Here is a 25,032-nt window from a genome sequence, read left to right on the forward strand (position 1 = left end):
ATACCAATGTTATAAGTCAGATATTAAAAAAACCCAAAACCTTACAAAATTGTTTTTAAAATAAATGGCCTAATAGGTGGACACATTTTGAAGCTAGGTGCTGAGCACATTAGAGTTCTTTATACTTTTCTGTTTTGTTTTAAATTTTCCATAATAAAAAGGAAAAAAAATAAAATATAAAGTTAACAAAGTATCTTAAGTTTAAATGAAGTTAAACTGGTATTCTAACTTTAACAGCAGAAGTATCACAGGAGAAACATTTACCTTCTAATGCTTATGGGTGTCCATAAGAAATTAACTAATCAGAGGTTATTAGTAATGGCATTAAGAATTAGGCAATGATTTGGTTTTATTGAAAAACAATTTACCTTCACAATTATATCTGGCTTTGAAGAAGAATAAAATTACTTTGCACTCCCCAAGCAGGTAATGAACATTAAGCACTTCAGAAACTTTAATGAGTTTCCCTTTTCAATTACATTCTTTTAGTAAGCTGGGTGAAAAAAAAACCCTGTTCTAGCTTTTAGGGGATGCTATAAACAGATCAGTAAAATACTTATATTACAGAGCAGGGGTGGGGAATGTCTGCCCCGTGGGCCGTATACTAGTAAAGGCCCGAGAAATCATTTGGTCTGGCCCTGCCAAGGCATTAGGGGTGAGTTAATTAAATGTTTGACCAAATATAGCCGGCTAATTTTTAAGATAATAATTCTGTATGGCCTGCAAATTATGTTATAAATATCCAAATGGCCCTTGGCAGAAAAAAGGTTCCTAACCCCTGTTCTAGAGGGTTGAATCCTTTATAGATGTTATCATTTTAAGGCTTGTTATCCCCACTGTTTTTTTTAAATGTTCTATGACAGGGTTACCTCACCAACAAAGCAGCAAATAGTTTCGAAGTTAAGACAAAATGAAAAAAAATACAAGTAATATAAACAAACAATAAACAATTCATAGTTCATGAGTAAATCACTGAAAATTTCTCATTCTCATTAAAATATTAGAGTTTCTTAAATACTGAAATAAACAATTCATTTAGCATAGAACCCTATACAACAGGTGTTCAACCTATCTGTTAATGTATTGATACAAAATTAGCATGTATTGAAAGCTTATAGGAGCCAGGAGTTATGCTAATAAGAACTTTATGTAACTACCTTATAAATTGTTACATCTCTATGAGGATTTTTTGTTTGTTTTTCCTAAAATGAGGAAACCACATTCTCTGAAATTGTGCCTTGGTTATCAACTTTAACTAATTTTCATCCATATTTCTATATCTTTATATTTTCCTGGCTCAATACTTTTAATATTTAGCATAATATGTGATGGTTAATTCTCATCTAATTCCATATTATTTCAATGGAAATACAGGAAGGGAATGTGATAAAGTAATTTTCTGTAGGTAGTCTTAGATGTTATATGAGAGTTCCTGTTCTGCATGCTACTGAGTAAATGGGAGTAAAAACCATGTCCATTTAAGAAAATGTGAGACAACCCCATGACTTTCAAATTTAAAAAAATCCCCAAACAAGATTGGGATTGAAACTGAACTAATCAATCTGTCCCAAAATACTCTAAGATATTGAGAAACACTATCTTTCTTCCCACATTGTCTTGACTTTTACCATTTTGCTGATGTGAGTTGCATCTCAATAGGCTTATCCCTCTGTAACATCTTCACAAAAATTTGTGGTAACAATTCTCCATCAACCAAAACTAGAAACAAAACAAACAACAAGAACTGAGAACTTCTTTAAATCTACAAAGTTTATAAATTAAATCATGTAGGTTCCACTGAAAATTCCAGCCTACCATTTACCAGGGTCATCGATACCTGGGGGTTTTCAAAAGCTAAAACTGAAAAGCATTTCAGTGCTTGCATTCGAACCTGTAAAAATAAATGGACAAAAAAAACAATGTTTTTATTTTAATTTTGCAAATATGCATTTTTTAAAAATATTATTTTTATTGATTTCAGAGAGGAAAGGAGAGGGAGAGAGAGATAGAAACATCAATGATGATAGAGAATCAGTGATCAGCTGCCTCCTGCACACCCCCTACTGGAGATCGAGCCCACAACCCATGCACGTGCCCTTGACTGGAATCGAACCAGGGACCCTTGAGTCCACAGGCTGACGCTCTATCCACTGAGCCAAACCAGCTAGGGCACAAATATGCATTTTAATGTCTCAAAAACTAAACTCTTCTGAAGAAATAACTATTTAAATCTGCCAAAGTACTAAAGGAAGGGCTCAAGGGAATAGAAATAAAACCTGTTTATCTAAGGAGTGCAATAAGTTAAAATTAATGAAAAATGAAAAAGCAAAAACAACAGTAGCAACTAAAATTTAACTAGACAAATCCCTAATCAAATTTAAGAGAACACTGTACAAAATACAATGTTGGTAAGGCAAAAGAGAACTTAAAAACAATTACCAACTGCCTTTCAAGTGGGACATTTCTTCTTCCCAAATTACAAAAAAGATACCTAAAGGAGGGGAAAAAAAGAGTACTCTACTCTTGTGGTTGCATATGGGATGAAATGGGGAAGAGAGGAAACAAAGTTACCATAAAAGTTTGAAAAGGGCTAAATTAATTTAACTTTTAAAACACCTATAAATTGTTCCACCGTTCCTTAAAATTGGGTAACTGGTCTGGGATGATACCAAGGAAGGGCCCAAACTCTCGACCACATACAACGTATTTTACAATTTGCAGGAGCTCCTATAGGACCTATTATTTTTTAGGTCTTTCTGTTCAGTTTTCACCAGATATCTAATCCTCACTTCCAAGCCTGAGCCTATATTTGATGTTCTTATGTGGAACCTGGGACTGGTAGGATAGGTAGCTGAGGTGTGAAGAAACATGTCCCTGTGTTGGGCAGTACAACTATCCCTGTGAGCTCTTCACCAAGAGTGAACTTTGGGCGTCTAAGGTAGGGAAAACATACATATTAGCAGGCTGCAATAGAGCTAAGGACCAGAAGAGCAGAGTAAGATAAGTACAAGTGGATAGAAGACAAAATGACGGCTTCTCTGCTCTACAGGAAACTCCTGGTAAACCCAATTCTAATGTGACACAAGGACAATGTCCCAATATTTGCTACAATTTGCTAACTGAACAACAATGAAATGTCCAAAGTTTTAGCTAAATGCTTGATAATATATCATGATGCCACTTACTTATATATAAAAGACAGTAAAGAACATTTAGTTAACAAATCTGAAAACCCTTGACTTTTAAACTCAAAATAGAAAAAAGAATAATTTTAAGTGTTTATGTATATGTGGATATATACTGTAAGTTTGCGTCAGTGTGGCTAAATAAAGGTCTCAAATATGAAAGCCAGTTTTTCCTGACATAGCAAGCCACTGCTCCTATATACTTCAAGACATCAGCTTTGGCACGGACATCTAACTGGAGGAGATTGTTAATAATCACAGGTGAAAATCAATAGCTACTCATGCCACAACCACATCCTGAAAACAAAATAGAAAGGGTAGTTGTTTTTTTTAAAGCAACTTCTATAGATAAGACAATGCCCCATAACATTTTACTGATAAAAACTACTCTTGATCACAATATCTAACAAAGAAGGAATAAAATATGTGGGTCTCTTTCTAGAGCAAAAAATTTTAGAAATCAAAGTAAAGTATAAAAATCTGGACGTAATTTTTAACATCTTACTTTGTAAGATACTGAGGTTAATAGGTGAGCAATATTCTGAACTGCACCATGGTTAAATAAAATTGTTTGATGATCTGGACCCTGTAAGAAAAGAGAATATAGCAATACATTAAAAAGAGCAAGATTCATTCCAATAAAACATTTATTTAAATGTAGAAAACCACACTCAATACAATGCAGAATTCTCAGTTACCCTTCTCTTACATAAACACCCCCTAGAAAAGCAGGGAAGCTGGATCACTTATGGAATATCTTTACTGATGGGAGTTATGTTTATAAATGATGACAAGATGAAGCACAATGCAATTCTATGACCACAACGTTTCCCCACTGCTAACAAGATAAACCGTACTCTTTTAATCCCTCAAATTCTTTACCCCAAAGATTGTAGCAATATTTGTTACAAAAGCTCTTCCTCTTCTCTGTCCCACATAGGATTGTGTAAAAACAACTGCAAGAAAGGAATTAGTGGCTGCACCAACTAGAGAGGACGAGCTATCGTTTGATTCTTATCAAGTCTTTCTAGTCTCTCCAAATCAACCTGCATGAACCTAGGATTATGGAGGCAGCATCCACAGAGTAGGAGGCACATAAGCCCATGTGATCTTAAACTCCAAAAGTTAGGTGTCAGAAATCTGAGTAACTGCTTAAGAAGTGACAACAATTTAGAAATTAGAGCTCCAATTAATATTATTACTAGCCCTTTCCAGCTTCTTAATAAATCAGGGAGAGAAAACTTCAAAGATATAATTATGACTAGCTTATAACACAAACATTTTAGTAATCTCTCCTCTTTTTCTGTCTCTTCTACCCCAAGTATGTATATTTATTTGATATTCATATCAGCATATACAAATTTATGAATAAGTCTTAAAAGTGTATTATGAATTTTATATGTAAACTGACCAACATGAAAATGAAAGGTTTTTACAATTAATGACATTACAGAGATCATGAGATCAGTTGTTTTCAAAGACATATATTGTTAGTGTATCAGTAGAAAGATTAATATTGTATTTTAGGCTATTTCTATTGTCATTGGGTTTATAAATGCTACGTTTCCTGAGGTCTAGTTCTATCTCAGAACACCTGAATTTGGTCATTTAATTACAGTTGCAAATGCTCATTATCAGGCTAAAAGCAAGCCAAGTTCAGATGAATTTCTCTGTTATCTTCAGTTCTATGAATGCCATGAGGTTGCCTGTAAGTTTCTCTCCAGCACAAGAACTAGTGATTTAATGGTATTCCTTTAACTATGATTCCAGCTAAAACAGCATTGAGAAGTTTCACATAAGCAAACCTAAAAGTGGTGAGAAATTTCTAATGAATAATTCTAAAAGTGATTTGAGTAACTTCAGGAATGGGATCATTCAAATTTCTCATAATTTAACATAATTTGACATGTAGTAGTTATATACATCCAGGTCCAATCTTCAGTGCCCTTTTGGGATTACGATAGTTATAACTAGTAGATGCTGTGTTCTCGAGCACTCGGGTATAGGTGCTCAATGATTTGTAATGATGCACAGAGTTCTGGAGTATTCTTTTCTACCTGCCAGGACCAGCTACAAGACATCATTTCATTATTGAAAGATTTTAGACCCTGTTAGTTTAGCTCATTTTTAGTAAAATGAATTGCAACAAAAGTATTGTTTTCTAAAGCCTTTCCTTGAATCAAAAAGTGTGTGTATTTGTAACTTTACCACATATTGTAAAAGTTAAGAGATCATTTGACATCCCTGGTCCCTGTGAGTCAGCTTACACACTGTCAAAGCAATCTGGGAAGAGAAACTTCAAAGATTATTTATTTATTTATTTATTTAATTAATTAATTAATTTATTTATTTATTTGTCTAAAGTTTTACATATGTCTCCTTTTTCCCCCGATTGACGCGCCCCCCCCCCCCAAGCCATTCCCATCCCAGGCAAACCCACACTGCCCCAGTGTCTATGTCCATTGGTTATGCTAATATGCATGCATACAAGTTCTTTGGTTGCTCTCTAACCCCATCCCCCCTGACATCTGTCTCTGGATCTATTCTTGTTCATCAAATTATGTTGATCATTATATTCCACATATGAGTGAGATCATGTGATATTTATCTTTCTCCGACTGAGAAACTTCAAAGATTTTTGACAAAAATCTTAAATTCTAAATGTCTTAAATAGAATTAAGTGGGCTGTGAACTTCCTTTAGGATTTGGGAAGGGGTTTAAACATTTAAATTATAATCAATAATAGATAATTTTTATGGAACGAAATTATTTAATTTTCATTTATTTGGGAAACTGTTCTAAAATGTGATCTGTGATCTTCCTAGTTTAGTATGTAGATGTTCACTTCTCTTTTCCTTCTTTCCTACAGTTCCCCAAACTCCTTACTTTGTATTTATATTATAAATGATAGGTGAGTAATGTTGCCCTGAAAACTTACAGAATCATCAGATGATAAATAATTATTTGATTAGAAGTTAGCAAATGTGTAGAAATTATAAAGATCTCAAACCATCACCCACTGTTATCAAAAAGAGTACACTCATGTGTAAACTATGAAACAGAGTAAGTAGCACTTCAAACTCTTCAGGTTAGGTTCAGGTCCCTTAAGTAACAGAAATTTCTCTCAACAAAGAGCAGAATAACCTCTCAGTTCTGCTTGTAAGAGATTACTTAAAATAATTTCCAACAATGTGGAAACTGAAGGTGTAGGGAAGCAGTCATGATCACACACTGCTGATAGGAGTATAAAATGGTACAACCTCTACACAAGACAGTGTATGATAAAACTACAAATGCACACACTCTTTGATGCAGCAATTCCATTTCTTATAAATATCTTACATACAAGGTATTTGTTGCAGCATTGTTTTGTGATAATATTAAGATGGGAAACAAGCTAAATGTTCAACAATAGAGGACTAGTTAAATAAATTACTGCACATCTATACAAAATACTAGATGACTGTTTAGAAGAATAAGGGAGCTCCTTATGTACTGATATGGAATAGCCTTCAAATTATATTAAGTGAAAAATCCAAGGTGCAGAAAGTATGCTTGGTATACTTTCATTTATGTCAAAAAAAAAAAAAAAAAAAAAAAAAAAGGAGGGGGAGGGTATATATACAGAGGTCTGCCTATATGTATAGATTATCTCAGGGAGGAAATACACAGACACATCTCCTTAGGGCATATAAGATTTTACATTACACTGACTATTTATTCTGGTTCTTACTTTACAGCAGTGTGAGAAGATCTGACAGATGTACTCCTGGGTGTAGCGGGACTTGCTAAGCAGCGCCATGAGGTGTGGTATCACCGTAGCATCCTGGAGTTGAAGGGAAGGAAGGAGAGCACAGCAACAAGAAACTTAGGCATGTGTAGTACATCTAATGAACTATTTCCATGAGTAGGTACTTATGCAAGCCTCTTATCTTAATGACAGTAAGTCAGATCTGCTCAAGAAACACTGGAAAACAAAGCAACACAGCCACCAAAATTGTCTGGGCAAAGAATAAGGAAAAGGGCTCTAATGTTCATCACTGAAAATAAAATACAAGAACAGAAAATTCTCAATTTCTTTCCCATAAACAGCCTACATTCCCACAATAAAACAAAATCATTTCAGTAAGACTTGACAGAAATCTATTCTGAAACTCAAATGTGAGGTAAAGATATGCAATAATAAATAGCTTATAAGGAGGAGTCTTAAATAATAAAAGTGTAATATGCAAATCGACTGAAAGGTGGAATGACCGGTCGCTATGATGCGCACTGACCACCAGGGGGCAGACGCTCAATGCAGGAACTGCCCCCTGGTGGTCAGTGTACTCCCACTGGGGGAGTGCTGCTCAGCCAGAAGCCGGGCTCAAGTCTGGCAAGCGCAGTGGTGGTGGCAGGATGGCAGCGGCGGGAGCCTTTCCCGCCTCCACTGCAGGCGGGCGGTAAAGAGCAAGGGATCCCAGACTGTGAGAGGGCGCAGGCCGGACTGAGGGACTCCCCCTCCGCACCCCAGTTATTGTATAAAAATAAAACTTGGCAATTATGATTTCTGAGATGTTATGATAAGTATCAAATATCAGAAGCAATCTCTCACAATGACTATAGTAAGGTAATTCAATCTTTGCAACAGCAACTTCTCATTTATAGCATACTCCCTCTCTATAGTTGACACTTAGCAACACACATGATGGTACAAAAGAGAGAAGAATCCACCCAACTTGCTGCAGGGCTCTCCAAAAATCTCCTTTTTCTCAGAACGTGAAAGGAATTAAAAGTTGAAAGGAACCACAAATGGAAAGGAGACTATTACGCTCAAGCATCCCTGTCACTGCTGCCATGAGTCCTAGAGTTCTGTGTCTCAAATAAGAATGTGCATGCAAACTCCCAGAAGATATTCTTTGTGTGAACATTATGACTCTGTAGGTTTGGAGTAGGACCTAAGATTCTGCATTCTTTTTTTTTTATATATATATATTTTATTGATATTTTACAGAGAGGAAGGGAGAGGGACAGAGAGTTAGAAACATCGATGAGAGAGAAACATCGATCAGCTGCCTCCTGCACACCTCCTACTGGGGATGTGCCCGCAACCAAGGTACATGCCCTTGACCGGAATCGAACCTGGGACCTTTCAGTCCGCAGGCCGACGCTCTATCCACTGAGCCAAACCGGTTAGGGCTAAGATTCTGCATTCTAACTAGCTCCCAAATGAGGCCAATGCTGCTGGTCCACAGACCACACTTTGACAAGACAACAGAAGGCAAGGAAGAAAATTTAAAAGAAATACACCGTGAGGAATAACAAGAATTGAGGTTTCTCTTAGGAAGAAAAGAATGCCCAAGATACATAAAAACTAAGTAGAAAAAGAAAAGGCTGTGATTCCCAAGTAGAATCTTTTCCCACTGCTTGTTAGTATAACCCTCTGTGTCATCACAAGCAGTTTAAAAACAAAATGAAAAACTTAGAAAACCTCAAAAAAGTCAAGTACTAAATGCATAGAAAAAAAGAGAGAAGATGGGAACTGGAGGGGAAGGGAAAACAGTGGCAGGAGACAGGAATGCAGGTAGCAGCTAAGATAAATCAGGTAATCAAGAGGAATTTAAAAAACAACAACTCTATGAAGGCTCTTGAGAGGAAGATAAAAAAGTCTCTCTTAGGCTTCTAGATCCACTCTATCTCCTTCCTTTCCTCCATTGCTCTCTTATCCCTCAGTTTTCCTGCATCTCTTCATACCTGCCCCTTTCTGCCAAGACTGTGGTATATTTGCAGTTTAGAGTTGAGTAAACATGCAAAGAATAGTTATATAATTTGCTCACTGGATAAGTGAGATTTCAAACTAGACATCCTGCCCTCTTCCAATCTGACTGCTGTCTTCCGTTTAGTCCCTGAGTTGCCGCGGCAGCTGGCCTCTTCACTGTCCCACACAACATTATACGCTGTCATTATCCTACCTAACACTTTTCATGGATCCTCCATTGTCTCTGAGGCATAAAATTGAGATGCTTCATAATTTACATGTTCTTACTGTGAAAGTCAGGTAATGTCCCTGAGTCTTATTTTTTTTCATATTAGAAAGTTAAGTTGGCATCAATCAGAGTTTTCCAAATTATGCACTATAATTCATTAGTGAGTTATAAAATCAATTTAAATTATGAAGAGGAAGGAGTTAAGACAGCTGGCCAGGATCAATTTCTCCCTCTATTACTGACTGGGTTGGGGGTTGACGGGAAACTTCTAGGGCAGCGATTTTCAACCTTTTTCATCTCATGGCACACATAAACCACTAAAAATTCTGTGGCACACCAAAAAATGTTATGTTTCCCTCGATCTGACAAAAAAAAAAAAAAAGGTATAATTTTGATTCATTCACATTGGATGGCTATTGTGTTGGCTGTTATCATTTTTTTTATCTGACAATCTAAGGGAAAAGAGGCCGGTGCCCCTGACTAATCAGGTATTGCATGTTTTAAAAATTCTTGCAGCACATTGGTTGAAAATCGCTGACCTAAAGTAAAGAAGACTAGTGACTGGTTTAACCTCTTTGTAAATAAGACAATAGGACCTTAGGAAAACAGACTGATATTTACTAGGAGGAGAGCCCCGTGGAGTGCTGTGAGGAGAATTACCAATTTAGGGACTGCTTATAGTACCAGTAGTTCTAAAAAAGTGCTCCAAGGACCAGCAGCATTTAAGTTACCTGGAAACTTGTTAGAAATGCAAATTCTCAGGCCCCACCCCAGACTCAGTGAATCAGAAACTCTAGGTAAAGTCCAGCAATCTGTATTTAACAAGAACTCCAGGCAATTGTGGAACATGCTCAAGTTTGAGAACCACTGCAGTATACAATTTCCAGATTTATGAGGCACTGCTCCCTGAAGAATGTCACACAAATCCCTGACATATACAATTGAGATGTGTCATTTAGAGCCTCCCTGCTGTTCAAGGTGACTCACAAACCTCCTTTACAATACTACTAGAGGCCCGGTGCACGAATCGTGCACCAGTGGGGTCCCTCGGCCTGGCCTGCGGGATGGGGCCAAAACCAGCTCTCTGACATCCCCCCGAGGAGTCCCAGATTGTGGAAAGGTGCAGGGCAGGCCAAGGGACCCCACCGGTGCATGACCGGGCTGGAGAGGGATGCGGGAGGTTGGCCAACCGGGGAGGGACCGTGGGAAGGCTCCAGGGTGTGTCCAGCCCATCTCACTCAGTCCCAATTGGCCGGACCCAACAGCAAGCTAACCTACTGGTCGGAGCGTCTGCTCCCTGGTGGTTAGTGCACATCATAGCGACTGGTCAACCAGTCGACTGTCTACCCCCTGGTGGTCAGTCACATCATAGCAAGTGGTTGAGTGGCCTTAGCATACATTAGCATATTACGCTTTGATTGGTTGAATGGACAACTGGATGACCGGACAGTTAGCATATTAGGCTTTTATTATATTGGCTGTATTGTTACCAGCCAGGGGAACACATGTCTGATGTGGGAAGGACGGTTTATGAAGCCACGTGACAAGTCTCCCCTCTCTGATTGTTTTGCCTCTTGATTTCTTACGTTCTTGAAATATTTGTAAAGCATGATTCTGGGCAAGATCTCTAATTCACATGTGTCCAATTTGGCATTCTGATTCTTTGTGTTGGCTCAGAATCACAACCAGCATTTTTTTTTTTAAATGAAAAAGGATGTAATAGAAACCAGAGGGCATCACATTTATGGAACTGTTTTGTGAAGACCACCTCATGTGGCAATAAAAAATATATTTCTTACTGTGGATTGTGGATAGGAGTATTTGAAAATTATTGGCCTGGATAATTTTCATTAAGAAAGCACCATGTAACCCACAAATAAAAACATCCCCTAATAATTCAACTGATTCTGCTCCACCTCTCCAATTGAAACTAACACTGATACCCTTCCTGCATGAGACTATGCTGCCTACTATCCTGCATATTCTCTTACACAGTTCTCTCCTAGACTGGCCTCTTTACTCTCTAAATCTTATCCATTATTCAAGACCCAGGTCAAATTCTTGCTTCTCTATATAGTCTTCTCTGCTGGATTTAACCTAGAATGAGCAGAACTCCCAATCACTCATTTAGCATTAAATACATTGTCTTAATTTGTATATAGCAAGAGATCAAAATGGGTCTTAAAAAATAGCTTATAAATCCCTCAAAGTCTGAGACTATCTTTCACTTCTTTACAAAGCCTAGATTGTTTGACATTTGCAAATTAGCAAGAATTAGTACTTCTTGAGACCTTTTTATAATGTAACACAATTGAGTCTTGAGATGCTAAGTATATTAGAAGTACGATATCAGTAAATGTAACTGATGATTAAAAACATCTAAAACTCACTGTATACAATAACTCCTCTGGAGTGACGGGACTGGTGAAGATGGTACGCAGACATCGAAGGCAAGCTTCAATGAACTTCAGGTCTAGAGATAACAGTCCTATTAACAGAAAATAGATTTAAGGTTCATCTTTTCAGCCATATTTAAAACTGCAAACTGATTCTAATTTTTACTTGTATAAATATGACTTCCCTACATACCTTGCAGTAAGGCAGGGATGATATGGCAATCTAGTAGAGACTTGACATTGTTTTCAGTACCCATAGCAAGACTTCCCAATACCACTGCACATTCAGTTTTCAGCTCTGTACTTGAGGTTTCTTGCTGAAGCAAGTACAACAATCTAAAAAGAATAAATTTGATAAACAGAAGAGACTAAAAAACTTAAACAAAAGTAAATTAACTAAAAGTACTGTGACAAAAAAGACTACCAATACATCACACATACTAAAAATACTGTTGACAAGCTTATAGAGTATAGGAAATGGTCATTTGTTTTATTAGCTGATAATTTAATAAAGAAGTGTTTGGAAAAGAAATCTAAAAGAGATTGTCTTCATTTTGAGCAAAAAAAAATCATATAATCTCAAGAGTTTATCAGAACTATAAATATAAAAGTTGTCCAAAGTGATCGCTATAGAAACAGCAACATCAGTCCCTGTTATCTGCCACTTTAGAATATGAAGACAACCAATGCCAAGTGCTGCTGGGTCTTACATTCAGACTAGATATGGACCTTGAATAACCAGAGCGATAGCTCAGAGACCACAAAGGTTGAGCCTACAGAGAATATTCAGAATCCTTGTGCAGCTCTTCAAGCAAGGGGAGCTCTCTTCTTTCTTCAATTCTCCCATTTGGGGAATCAGGGGATCCTCCCATTTCCATTCCAGCTCAGCCTTCCAAACAACTACTCTCCAAATTCTAAGTATCCACCACTTATGACCATCTTCCTTATTCTAAGGAAGAACTCTCACGCTCCCTAAAGCATATTTTAAATATGCTTTTATTGATTTTTAGAGAGAGGCGGGAAGGATAGAGAGAAACATCAATGAAAGAGAAACATCATCAATTGCCTGACTCCTGCACGCCCCCTACAGGGGATTGAGCCTGCAACCTGGGCATGTACCCTGACTGGGAATCGACTGATGACCTCTTGGTTTATGGGTCAATGCTCAACCACTGAGCAACACTGGCCATGCCCTAAAGCATATTTATATACTGGACACTAATCCTCTAAAAAGGCTACTGAGTGCTTTATGGTTACTCAAGTACATATTTGAAGTTGGTTATGATAAAAACAATACAACCATTAATCCTATATCAAAAGATAACAGAAAAAAACCAAAACATTTAAAAATTCTGAATGAAAAACTTATAGCAACTGCATATAAAACTTAGTTCTGAGTAGTAGTAGCAAATCAAAAGTTATACACCTGTCATTATCTGCCAAAAGGAAGCTTATTAGGTCATCAGAAGAATTCAAACTTTCTGTTAACTTAAAAAACAGAATTTCAAAAATTAGAAATTAAATACAGAAAAGCAGAATTAAAGACCAACCAGGTCTCTCTCTCTCTCTTTCTTTTTAATTCAAAAACAGATTTTGAAATCCTGAGAAATTGTTATCCATTCATAAAAAACAAATGCCAGGGCTCTAGATTGGGAAGAATGAATCAGGCTGATATACATTGCCTCTCTCTCTATCCAACAGTCTTTTATTGCAGGGTCAATGATTTTCCTGAATTTCGAAAAAGTATTCATACATTCACTTCATTGCCCATTCTATGGTATTTTAATTTGTTTTGTTTTTTACAGATGCTTCAAAGAGCTCATGGCATTAATTAAGAAAATTAAGAGGCTTTTCAAAAACAGAATAGGCAATACAGAAAAAAATATTAGTCTTATGGTTGAGAATGAGAAATACATTAGAATTAGTATGAATAGCAGAAAAAGAAATGATAGCAAACATACCTTGGAACAGCTCCTAAAACAATGAGGTTGGCTTTCTGCTTGTTGTTTCCAATTACAGCATTTTTCATGTCTCTGAAATCAGGGGAAGAGAAAAGGGTACAATATGTTGAAATATCATGGAATAAAAATCAAAGATCAATTCTTCCACTTTATCTTTATTATGCCACATCTTGGATTGGCAAGTACAGAAGTTAGTGACAAAGTCAATGCACTGACCCTTTCCCCCTGGAACGCCAAAGAGAAGGGATAGAAATAGGTGCTGAGTGAACCTAGGGGCTGTAAAACAGGACAATAGTGGAGTGGGGGAAGTGGGAGCTATCCTGAGTACTGGCAAAAGACTCCCAATACTAAATGCTGAGTTCTTCAAAAAAGGCCACCAAACCTTTGAATATAAAGAAATATAGATCACCTTCTCACATCTGGGAGTAGAAAATAAAAGCAACCAGCCCACAGAACATACCTGACCTTGTTTCAGGGAGAATGACTTTGTTTACTCTTTTTTTCTGAATTCTTTTGGGCCGAATATTTCTTATTATTCTATTTTATCTCCTTTATTATCTTATTAGCTGTACCTCTTTGGGTTTTGTTCTGTTGTTTTTTTAGTGGTTGCTTTGCAACCTATAATGTGCACGTTTCAAGGGATATATTATCCCCATTTCATGAGTATTGTTAAGAGCACTGCAAAAACTTACACTTCTCCATCCATTCTTTAAGCTGCTACTGTCACACGTTTTATTTTTAAATTAATTAGAAACAATAGAATATATTGTTACTATGTTTGTTTAAGCAGCCAATTATCTTTTAAGGAGACTTAAAAGTAAATGTTTTATATTTCTTACATATTCACCAGTAATTTTTATTCTAGCTAAACGCATATCTTTACTTCACCAGGAATAAAACTGTATTGATAGAGTATCTCTATCAATGACCAATTGATTCACAAACATGTGGTTCGTCCCAAAGGACAGGAAAAAAATAAAGCTCAAAATAAACCTAATACCACTAATAAAATGTTTAATAAAAATACTTTGATTGGTCAGTAGCCCTATCTTAATATAGAACAACTATGTGATTTACATAGCAGTGGTTCTCAAAGAAGGAAAGAGGGCATTACAGCCCGCTATAGGCATTTCCAAAGTTTGAGGTCTATAAAAATTTCTGGTCATAGTTTTACAAATAGAAAGCATTTTTTGTAGTTTTAAAAAAATATATAATTTTCAGTATTATACCTGCCCTATAAATAAGAAGAAGATTATGCTTTTTGTTAGGAGTTATTTCATTTTGGAAAATCAGATCACTAGCACACAGACACTCATGGTATTTGAGTCATCAATACCATACACCTGTATCAGCCCACATTTGTAGCCCTTGCACTCACACTGCTTTATTAAGTTTTCTAACATAGTCACACCTAAGCATTTACATATTGAAACATTAGAAATTACCTTCTTTTTTATTTCTCCTTTATATTATATGGAGGGAAGGCATTATTTTTAGAGTTATGTATGTGAGTTGGTTATATTATGAATTTAATTTCAGTATAGTACAGGGATGTTACAAAATATTTATAAGGGGAAGTCAGGTCTGGTAGCATTAAGGCCATTGCTATAGAGCCTCGGAGTTCTTAGCTCACCCATTTCTTTCTAGCCCCAAATAAGCTCCTCTAGATACTTGACCAGCATCTCTTTTGACTTCCCCTCTTCTAGGTGGCAGAACTCTACAACATACAGGAATTATTTGTCAACACTGAAAGTTACAATCCTGAAAAAGTTCTATAGTTGGCAAACCATTATCTTGTAGAAAAGCAGAGTAGAAAACAGAGGGGGAGGAAAGTTACTTTAAAAAACATCAACAACTAACTGTTACAGTCAGCGTGTATTTCCAATATCAACCAAATTCACTGGCATTTAAAACCCTAGTAATAATTATAATATTCTTTTCCTCCATTACCTTCTTTGATTATTGCAGAAAAACACTACTATGGCATAGTGCTCTGCTGAAAGCTTGAGCCAAACACTGTGCATCTGCCCAGTCTTCTTGCATTAGCTCATTGCCTGAGTGTAGGCCTAATTTTCAGGGCGTGATCTGTCTCCCTGTGAACTATTAGTCAGATCTTCCATATGGTTTCACAGGGTATATAGTAGGAGTATTATTTGCTTACCAAGGTTCTTACAAAGTTCTGATACTTGATTTTAAAACTACGTGATATCAAAGCCTCATTTAGCAAAACATAGTTGTGAGACTGGACATCCAGGCTCCTATCTCCTTATGGATGCCTGCAGTTTTCTTAAGCTTACTTCGAAATTATCAGCTTACAGACCAAATGTAGCGGTTTGCCACTTGCTCTCATCTTCTTTCCTTCTCTGTGTTCTGCCTATACCCATGTGGCACAATCATTTGTCCAGCAGCTATCTATTGGTGCCATTCTGGATGCTCTCTCTCTCTTATGGAACTCCCAACCGTAACATTTTCCCAGATGTCTCCCCATTCTTCCTAAACTAAGCAGAAATGAGGTATCCCCACATTACCATATAAACACATTCCAAATATCTGAAACCATGTCAAAGTGAATGTTTTTAGAAAAACAAACAAAAACCCTTCCAACTGTCCAGTACTCTTAAAAGTTTGCAAAAAGGACATGGAGGAGCCAGCTCTAATCAGTAAAATATGCCTATGCTAGATAAGGAAGAAGAGATGTGAATGCCTGGCAAATAAATTCTATTCAGCTATTGCTATAAAGGGATGCTATAATTTCTATGAAAGAGTTAAAACAAAAAAAGACGATAATTATCACAATACCCATCTTTAGCAGACCTGAAGTACAGTGTAGGATCCCATTTCAAAGCCAGAGCCAGCAAGATGAAGTTTCTTGTTCCCAATAACAGCTATTCTCTCATCTCCTTATCCCCTCCCTCACAACTTTATTCCCTTCCCTGGCTGACTTCTCACTTTCCAGGGCTACACTCTGATGTCATGTCACTTCCTCCAAGAAGCATGACCTGACAACTCCCAGGTATGGGTCAGATGGCCCTCCCAGGTACCCTCTGTCATAACACACTCATTACTTTTTAGGATAGAAATCTGTCTCATAAGAGACAATAAAGCCAGCCTGACCTGGAACCATCAGAGAAGTTACTATCAGTGGACCATAAAATGTACCATATAGAAATCCATTATTTTTGTAAAATGCAAACTCGTAACTATCATCTAACATGGAAGCACAACAAAACTATGCAAGATTTATACACTGCTTTGAAGTTTACGAAGCATTCCATAGCCATTGTTTTATTTAATCTTCATCACAACCTTGAGTAAGATTAACCCCACTTTACAGATGAGGAAGCTAGACTCAGGTTTGGGGATTTTCTCAGAGCTCCACATTAAACAAGAGAGCTGGTATCAACCTACATACATATTTTTTTGTTAATTCTCACCCAAGGATATTTTTCCATTGATTTTTAGAGAGAGTGGAAGAGAGGGGAAGAGACAGAGAGAAACATCGATGTGAGAGAAACACATTGATTGGTTGCCTCCCACACATGCCCCAACCAAGGCCTGGATGGAACCTGTAACTGAGATACATCCCTTGACTGGTAATCAAAACGGGGACTCATCAGTCCACACGCTGACGCTCTATCCACTGAGCCAAGTAGGCTAGGGCTAAACCTATATTTTTATATCATGTATTTTTTCCATTACCTCCAGCCTATCAGGCATTTGAAACCATCTAATAAAAAAGACAAAAGAATTCAGGAAATATGTTTCTCTTTTTCCTCCTGTGTTTCAATTTTACATTTTTATACAAAATAAAAGTATTTCTAACTTTCAGTCAAAGACGTCCTTTTCCCCGTAGATCAAAGGAATATAGTCGCATGTCTACCAACTTTTAATGTTGTTGGGGTGGGGGGGGAATGCCCTACTTATATACTACAGATATCCAACAATTAGTTTTGAGCTCAGCATGTGCTAGGCTCTATGAAGGATACAAAAGTATCATATAATGGGATGCTTGATCTAAAGAGTTAACAATTTCCTTGGAAAGACCAAAATAACTCTAACAATGTAAGGCTATATTATAAATTGAGTGCTTACAGGGCTGAGAAAAGTACATGAAAAGGACAAGCTTAACAGATTTTGAGGCAATAGTGAGAATTAAGATGAACCTTAGAAAATGGCCAGGATTTGGATAAGTGGATGGGGAGGGCAAGAAGAAAAGCCACTCATATAAGACCATACTGAAAATAAAAATGGCATATTTCTGGGACAGTACCAGGAGCCTGGACTGAAAATTATGTTCCCCTTAGGAACATAAAATTAGAAAAGTGATGGGGAGAACAGGTAAACTAAAGGGAGGGGGATTAAGGAGCAATCATGGTTTTGATCAGAAAACAAACATGAAGGAAGCAATAACTAAGGACGATAAGCTGAATGTGGAATGGATTGGAATGCAGATATTACTTATGTCAAGAGAGATAACTAAATGGCTAATGCCCTTCCTTTGTGATACCAAGGCTACCTGCACTTATCATTCACTAATAAACTATGGTGACTATCTCTTTAGTTATCTGTCTCCTCCTTTAGACTTTTGGATCTTCCAGAGCAGTACTACTTTATCCTTATACTAGAGGCCCGGGCCATGAAATTCGTACACTGGGGGTGGGGGTGGGGGCCTCAGCCCGGCCTGTGCCCTCTCACAGTCCGGGAGCCCTTGGGGGATGTCCGACTGCTGCGGAGGCAGGAGAGGCTCCCACCACTGCCGCTGCGCTAGCCAGCCGTGAGCCCGGCTTCTGGCACACTGACCACCAGGCGGCAGCTCCTGCGTTGAGCATCTGCCCCCTGGTGGTCAGTGCGTGTCATAGCGATCGGTTGTTCCGCTGTTCAGTTGATTTTCATATTAGCCTTTTATTATATAGGATAGTTCCACACTATCACAATGCCTAGAACTTGTTAGGCACTCAACAAATGTTTGTTGAAGGAATTAGTCTATCCAGGTATCTGGTTGTGACACTTGATTAGGGTGGCAACCATAGGAATCATTAATACAAAGAACTTTTGAGGAAGCATTTAACAAGGTGATTTCACTGGTACAGGAAATGTGATATGTGACTTATCTTGAGTGACTACTTCAAGTCTGGGTGCCTGGGTGCAGAGAACACTAGGAAGTTTGGAGGATAAATCCCTCAGAAATACAAGGATCTCTCTTAATTTTGGACACACTGAATTCCCTCTGAGGTGAGATAAGAATATCCAGATAGAAAAGCCAAAAAGTAAGCCTTGGGGATATGCCACTCCTTGAGAATCGGAAAACAAGAGCCAATATTAAGATGTTACAAACATGCAACTGTCTAAACATTTTTAGCTAAAATCTAGCTAGAATCTTAAATTTGCCCACTAATGAATGAACTCAAGAGGCACTTAATTTTACATGGAAATTAACCTTTCTGCTTCTTATTTTTGCATGGTAAAGAGAAAAGGCTAAACTATTAAACCAACATATACAGTGCCTACAATAGCATATGTATAAAGAGTATTATGATGGTGATCAAAACCAAGAGAGAAAGTAAGCATTGCATAGTGCCATTAAAACAGCAGAAAAAGTAAGAAAAGAATTGAGATCTAGATCTGCTGGAGAAACAGTTTCAGTCAGTCAGGTATAAACATATTCATTCCTAAACAATCGAAATAGCATAAGTTTTAAGTGAAAACATAATATTATCTAAAACCAGAAAATTATCTTTAAAATTATTGAAGGTGGGAGCCTGAAGTTAAAAGATCCATTATGTCACTTTCACTTTGAACCAGTATTACTTTTTACTTACCTGAAGAAGCTCTTGTTGGGAATATTGTACATTCATTTTTGGTCTAATAGGTGTAAAGTAGCCAAAAAGTACACTGGCTACTGAAAACTACAATCTGAGTATAAAGTCTGACCTTCTTGTGAAAACTCACTGTTCATTAGGACATCCATAAAATAAGGGGAAAAATCATATTTGTGGATAGCTAGAATAAGACAATATGATAAACAACTTAAATTATTTGGATTTGGAAAATTACAAACATACTCCTCTGTCCCTGAAATTATAATTATTATGATGTTATTTTTGGATAATGTAATATCCAACATTCAAATACAGTAAGTTATCTATTATATAGCATGGTTAGGAAATGAGATATAGTCACATTCCAATTAAAATTAACATTGCCATATGTGAAATGCCAATTTTAAAAGAACTTGATATTGATGATCAATAAATCACTAAAAATAACTAAAATAGATTATAAAAAATAACTAAGGTTATTTTTAACATAAAGCTTTGAATCAGGAGGCACTTGAGAAATTTATAGTGAACTTCCCGTCAACTCAGCCATTTATTGTACACCTACTTACTATATGTATAAATTGAACAGAACTGAGAATTGGCAGTAATTTAGTTCATTCTTACAAATTACCCCATAGTATAGATTTTTGGAATGAATGTAGTGTCAGATACAGTTCTAACTTGTATATATACCTGCTCAAAAATTAGGAGTTATTGTATTTAACTCTTTATTTTACTAATATATGATCATAAATCACTTGACATTATCCAATAATGAATAGTGCAATTTAATAATTACATTAATAAATGCCAAAATACTAGTATTTTTATATATGTAATCATTCCAAAGAACATTAAAAATGTGCTAAAGCACTGTGGAATAATATGGCAGCATATAATTAAGTGGTTTACAAATATGAAAAGATATATACACATATACAAATGTACAGATATTCTTGATATCAAAGTTACTACCACATATACAATCAGCTTAACTATCTATATGTAAAAACTATGTCAATTTGATCTAGTAATTTCTAGAAACTCTTGCCAGCCTTTAAATCATAATCCTCTGACTAAATTGTCTCAGAATACATACTTTTAAACAAGACTAAGAATCACTCCATTTCATTTGGTATGCAAGTCATCTTTGTTTATGTTTACCTATAAAGCTTCTAAAAATAACTGATTAAAAAGTATCTTTCCTAATAATAGAGAAACATGTAAATTGACTGTACCTCCGCTACACCCACAGCCAATCAGAGTGAGTATGCAAATTTACCCAATAAAGATGGTGGTCAATTTGCATACATACCTGGGTCCCGGGAACCTCCTCAGCACCCAGGTCACTCCCAGCCAGCCATCCCACGGAGGCTTTAGGCTTGGGGGACGGGGGGTACCCGCTTCCCAAGCCTAAAGCCTGGGGTGGAGGCTGTAGGCTTGGGAAGGGGCCGAACCTGTGATCGGAGGGACGGGGGTGCCTGCTTCCCAAGCCTACAGCCTGAGGTGGAGGCTGTAGGCTTGGGAAGGGGCCGAGCCTGGAATCGGAGGGAAGGGGGAAAAAATCAATGGAAACATATCCTCAGGTGAGGATAAAAAGAAAAATAAAGAAAGAAATGTCATATCTTATGAAAGGCACATCTTGAAATGCCTAAAGAAAGTTGTCATTTTTTCATGGTGAAGGGACTGGAGTCCATGTTGATGAAAATACCTTGGTGGCTGTGGTGACTGGCAGTGGCTGTAGTAGTGGGGTGATGGGGCTGGCGCCTTCCCCTGATCAGCCCGGTTGCCTCCCGCAAAGGGAGGACAGACTGCTCCAACAGGGAGCGGGCCTAAGCCATCAGTAGGACATCCCCTGAGGGTTCCCAGTATGTGAGAGGGGGCAGGCTGGGCTGAGGGACCCCTCCCCAGTGCACGAATTTCGTGCACCGGGCCCCTAGTTAAGGGAATAAATATATACGAGTATGTATATATAAAAACACAGATGTATATATATTTCTTTTTTCTTTATTAAGATTTTTCTTTTGAATTATTCTAAAACTTATCCTTTAATTTAAAATTTCTTAAAAACCAAAGGCTTCATTTTATGGGAGCTTATATCTTTAGCTCATGTAAGAAAATGGAACCTGTCTATATCTTACTGAAAGCAGAGGTACATAATTTTCTGGAAAATCATTACCAAAATAAACATATTTCATCGGTACATAAAAATACTTCAGAAGATCCTTTTTAGAAATGTCCACTTGGTGAAAACTTCAGAACAATTCTATAGTATCCACAACTGTCTGCCTGAGTTTACAAGAGAGATGTGGTCTAAATTTTGTGTTTCTATTCAACTGGGAAACTACAAAACCAGCCATATTTGCTTATATCATCTTTTGTCTTTCAACATAGGGAATATCAACATAGGGCTATACAGGGTTATCTGCTGATCTTTTCATGGAGAATCATTAATCAGGAGTTCTAATTTAGATATATTTTTTAACACACACACACACACACACACACACACACACACACCACAAAAACAAACCACAGTGTTTAAGCAGCTTTGTTTCATAAATTACAAAAACATTTAAAGGGTTATTCTTCAACTATGAGATTTAACATGGTTGAGTTAATATCATAGTAACTTCACCAAAAAATATCCTGCAATTGTTTTAAGTCACATGCAGATCTCCATATTTGAGGAAGCCCAGAATTTGCCATGCAGAATAGTTTATCTGATACACCTACTCTGTTGTAGATGCAAAGGCTACATAGTTTTTGACCTACACAAGTGACCTCCCTGTTCTGTTTATATCTTACTCCATATCTAAAGATCTTCTATTCAGTTATGTATTTGAAACTTTGCTTTTTTAGGACCTGATTCTGTAGTCACACCTTTGATACAATAGGGCCATTCAAATCCATGTTAAATATTATATTATTAACAAAAAAGTTATCTATAGATAACTCATTCTTCAACAACTGAAATTAAGCAGTTCTTATGCTTAATAGTATTTTTCAACAAGGGATACTCACTGAGTAGATAAAATGGTCTTTTTATGTTATCTACAAAGAAGTTCCCTACTTTATGGGTAAGGCTATATGCCTGTAACTCAGCTGTGATTAATTATAGACCATGATAAAAACTCACTATTCACCTTTAACTTCTTCAATTTTTGTTTTTCCTGCTAGTATGTTTTATATGTTCACAATCTTATTGAGAAAAATCAGTTTAATATAGATAGAAAAAATAAAAACTCCAGTTGTCTTACAGCTAAAGCTAACTGTCAATTCTATCTTTCTAATGGGATATTTTGGATTCAAAGTGTATTACTTAAGCCTCTGTCCTTTCTTTATTTAAAACTAGAGGCCTGGTGCATTAATTCGGGCATGGGTGGGGTCCGATCGGGGCCGTCTTGCCCAGTCCCGATCAGGGCCAATGGGAACCAGCTGGCTGCGGGAGGTTGGCCACCAGCCCCAATCATCTGGGGAGGAACCGCGGGAGGGCTCCAGGGCATGTCTGGCCCTCTTGCCCAGTCACGATTGGCCAGATTACAGCAGCAAGCTAACCTACCAGTCAGAGCGTCTGCCCCCTGGTGGTCAGTGCGCGTCACAGCGACTGGTCGAGCGGTCAACCTGGTCAGACACTTAGTATATTACGCTTTTATTATATAGGACTAGTAGGCCATCTTTGGCTGTTTACACTCTGTGGCCACCTCCCTTCTACCTACCTATTTCGGTCTAGTAATGGTCTCTGGTTGACTCAATAGTGGCTGTATAATGTGTATAAAAAGGAAAAAAATGGTTAACTCTCTTTTCCTAAACCTCATTTTGGTTCCCTCTTTCTTCTATCAACATTGTATTATTCCAATATTAGACAAGTTTCCTTTAAAATAAAAATATAATTCACTTATTCTCTGGACTATATAATTTTCAGACAATTCCAAAGTTCAGGAAAGAATTAAGTCAGAAAGAATAAATATTTCTCTCTGGGAAAAAAGAAGCTTTACCAAATCACACTACACATAACCCTATAAGGCCAGCTCTATTCTGACATAAAGTGAAATGATTCTGCGTAATTTGTCTCTTTCAAACCATAAACAAGTAGCAATGACATTTATTGGAATGTATTATTACTCACATTCTCTTCTCTGAATCAAGAATTCTAGCCCCTCTCCTTCTTCTCCTTGAGTTTGAATTGTTTTATCTGTTTAATATTTTTTATTTGCGTTTTCCTTTCTCTTCTTTAAGGAGAATCATTGTTTTGTGTGTTTTTTTGTTGATTCTTACCCGAGGATATTTTTTCCATTGATTTTTTAGAGAGAGTGGAAGGGAGAAGGAGTGACACACAGAGAGAAACATCAGTGTGAGAGAGACACATGGATTGATTTCCTCCCACATGTGAGCCTGCCACCCACTTATACGCCCTTGACTGGAATTGAACCTGGGACCCTTTAGTCTGCAGGCCGACACTCTATCCACTGAACCAAACTGGCTAGGGCTTCATCTTATTTTTGAAATTGTTTTATATTAGGGCCTTTTAACGATTAACCACTTTAGTGCTAATTTGTAGTACTGAATTTTGTATGTCTGACTTAATTCTTACAACAATTGGCAAGATGGGCAGTATTACTCTCACTTTAAAGATGATGAAGCTAAGGCTCCAGGCAATAAAGCAACTTGCCTACCACACACTAGGAAAGGACTCCACTACAAAATGTCAGAACCAGGAATTCAACATACTGTTGTCCAACTCCAAAGCCCATTCTCCTTCCACTCCACCATCCCTTCACAAAAACCTTTCTTTTCTGTCTTAGCTAACAGCTAAGTGTCTGAGACTTGACAAGTTTTTAAGAGGTACTAAGGCTAGAAAATAGAAAACTACACCTTAACTGGTTGTTATAATGTGCTCTTTCCAACTTTTTTATGCTTTATTTAATACTTTACCAACTTTCAAGAAGCTACAGTGTTCTTTGGTAAATAAAAAAATTCTGAAATTGACAACACTCGAATTAGCTAGTCATTTCAGATACACCTCAAGATATAAGTCTTTTACACAAAATCCTTGATTGATAAACTTAGCTCTTGTCCTAAATACTACTATGGTTATAGTAGCAGTGAAAAAAGTAATAACATCATCTTCTACTATTATTCACTGAGCACTTCATGAGTCTGACATTTTCAACTAAACTATTTATTGAGGAATCTTAAGTGATTCATAGTCTAGGTCAGTGGTCGGCAAACTCAGTCAACAGAGCCAAATATCAACAGTACAACGATTGAAATTTCTTTTGAGAGCCAAATTTTTTAAACTTAAACTTCTTCTAACGCCACTTCTTCAAAATAGACTTGCCCAGGCCGTGGTATTTTGTGGAAGAGCCACACTCAAGGGGCCAAAGAGCCGCATGTGGCTCGCAAGCGGCAGTTTGCCGACCACTGGTCTAGGTGATTAGATTAAGTCGCCTTGTGATTTCTAGGATTATCAATATACACTGTCTGGTTGTGTGTGTGGAATGTCTGCCTGTCTAAGGAGAAGTATTACATTAAACCTTTCCTCCCCTCAACTAATTTGTGTATGTAAGTATAACCCAACCTGATTTAACAGATAGATTTAATACCACATTTTCTGACAATAATCAAACTAGCCTAAAAGGGGCTGATGAAATCATTATAAAGTCCCCTAGTTAAGGAGACAAAAGCACAGTTAACACAATGAG

At 37.1% G+C, this 25,032-nt stretch overlaps 1 protein-coding gene across 6 annotated transcripts in view; it reads right to left on the reverse strand.

Moving 5' to 3' along the window:
- The window catches only part of ARMC8 (armadillo repeat containing 8), a 91,979-nt gene that overhangs the window by 39,176 nt on the left and 27,771 nt on the right, over positions 1-25,032 (reverse strand). For all 6 annotated transcript variants that reach the window (XM_080672037.1, XM_080672039.1, XM_080672040.1 and 3 more), the window contains 7 exons: positions 13,509-13,580; positions 11,741-11,883; positions 11,542-11,639; positions 6,919-7,011; positions 3,691-3,771; positions 1,816-1,891; positions 1,629-1,719 (listed from right to left, as the gene is read on the reverse strand). In XM_080672037.1, the coding sequence (XP_080528163.1) occupies positions 1,629-1,719; positions 1,816-1,891; positions 3,691-3,771; positions 6,919-7,011; positions 11,542-11,639; positions 11,741-11,883; positions 13,509-13,580 (654 nt within the window). The remainder of the gene's footprint in view (positions 1-1,628; positions 1,720-1,815; positions 1,892-3,690; positions 3,772-6,918; positions 7,012-11,541; positions 11,640-11,740; positions 11,884-13,508; positions 13,581-25,032) is intronic.

Source organism: Plecotus auritus, assembly GCF_963455305.1.
Source record: "Plecotus auritus genome assembly, chromosome: 6".
Classification (NCBI taxonomy): Eukaryota; Metazoa; Chordata; class Mammalia; order Chiroptera; family Vespertilionidae; genus Plecotus; species Plecotus auritus.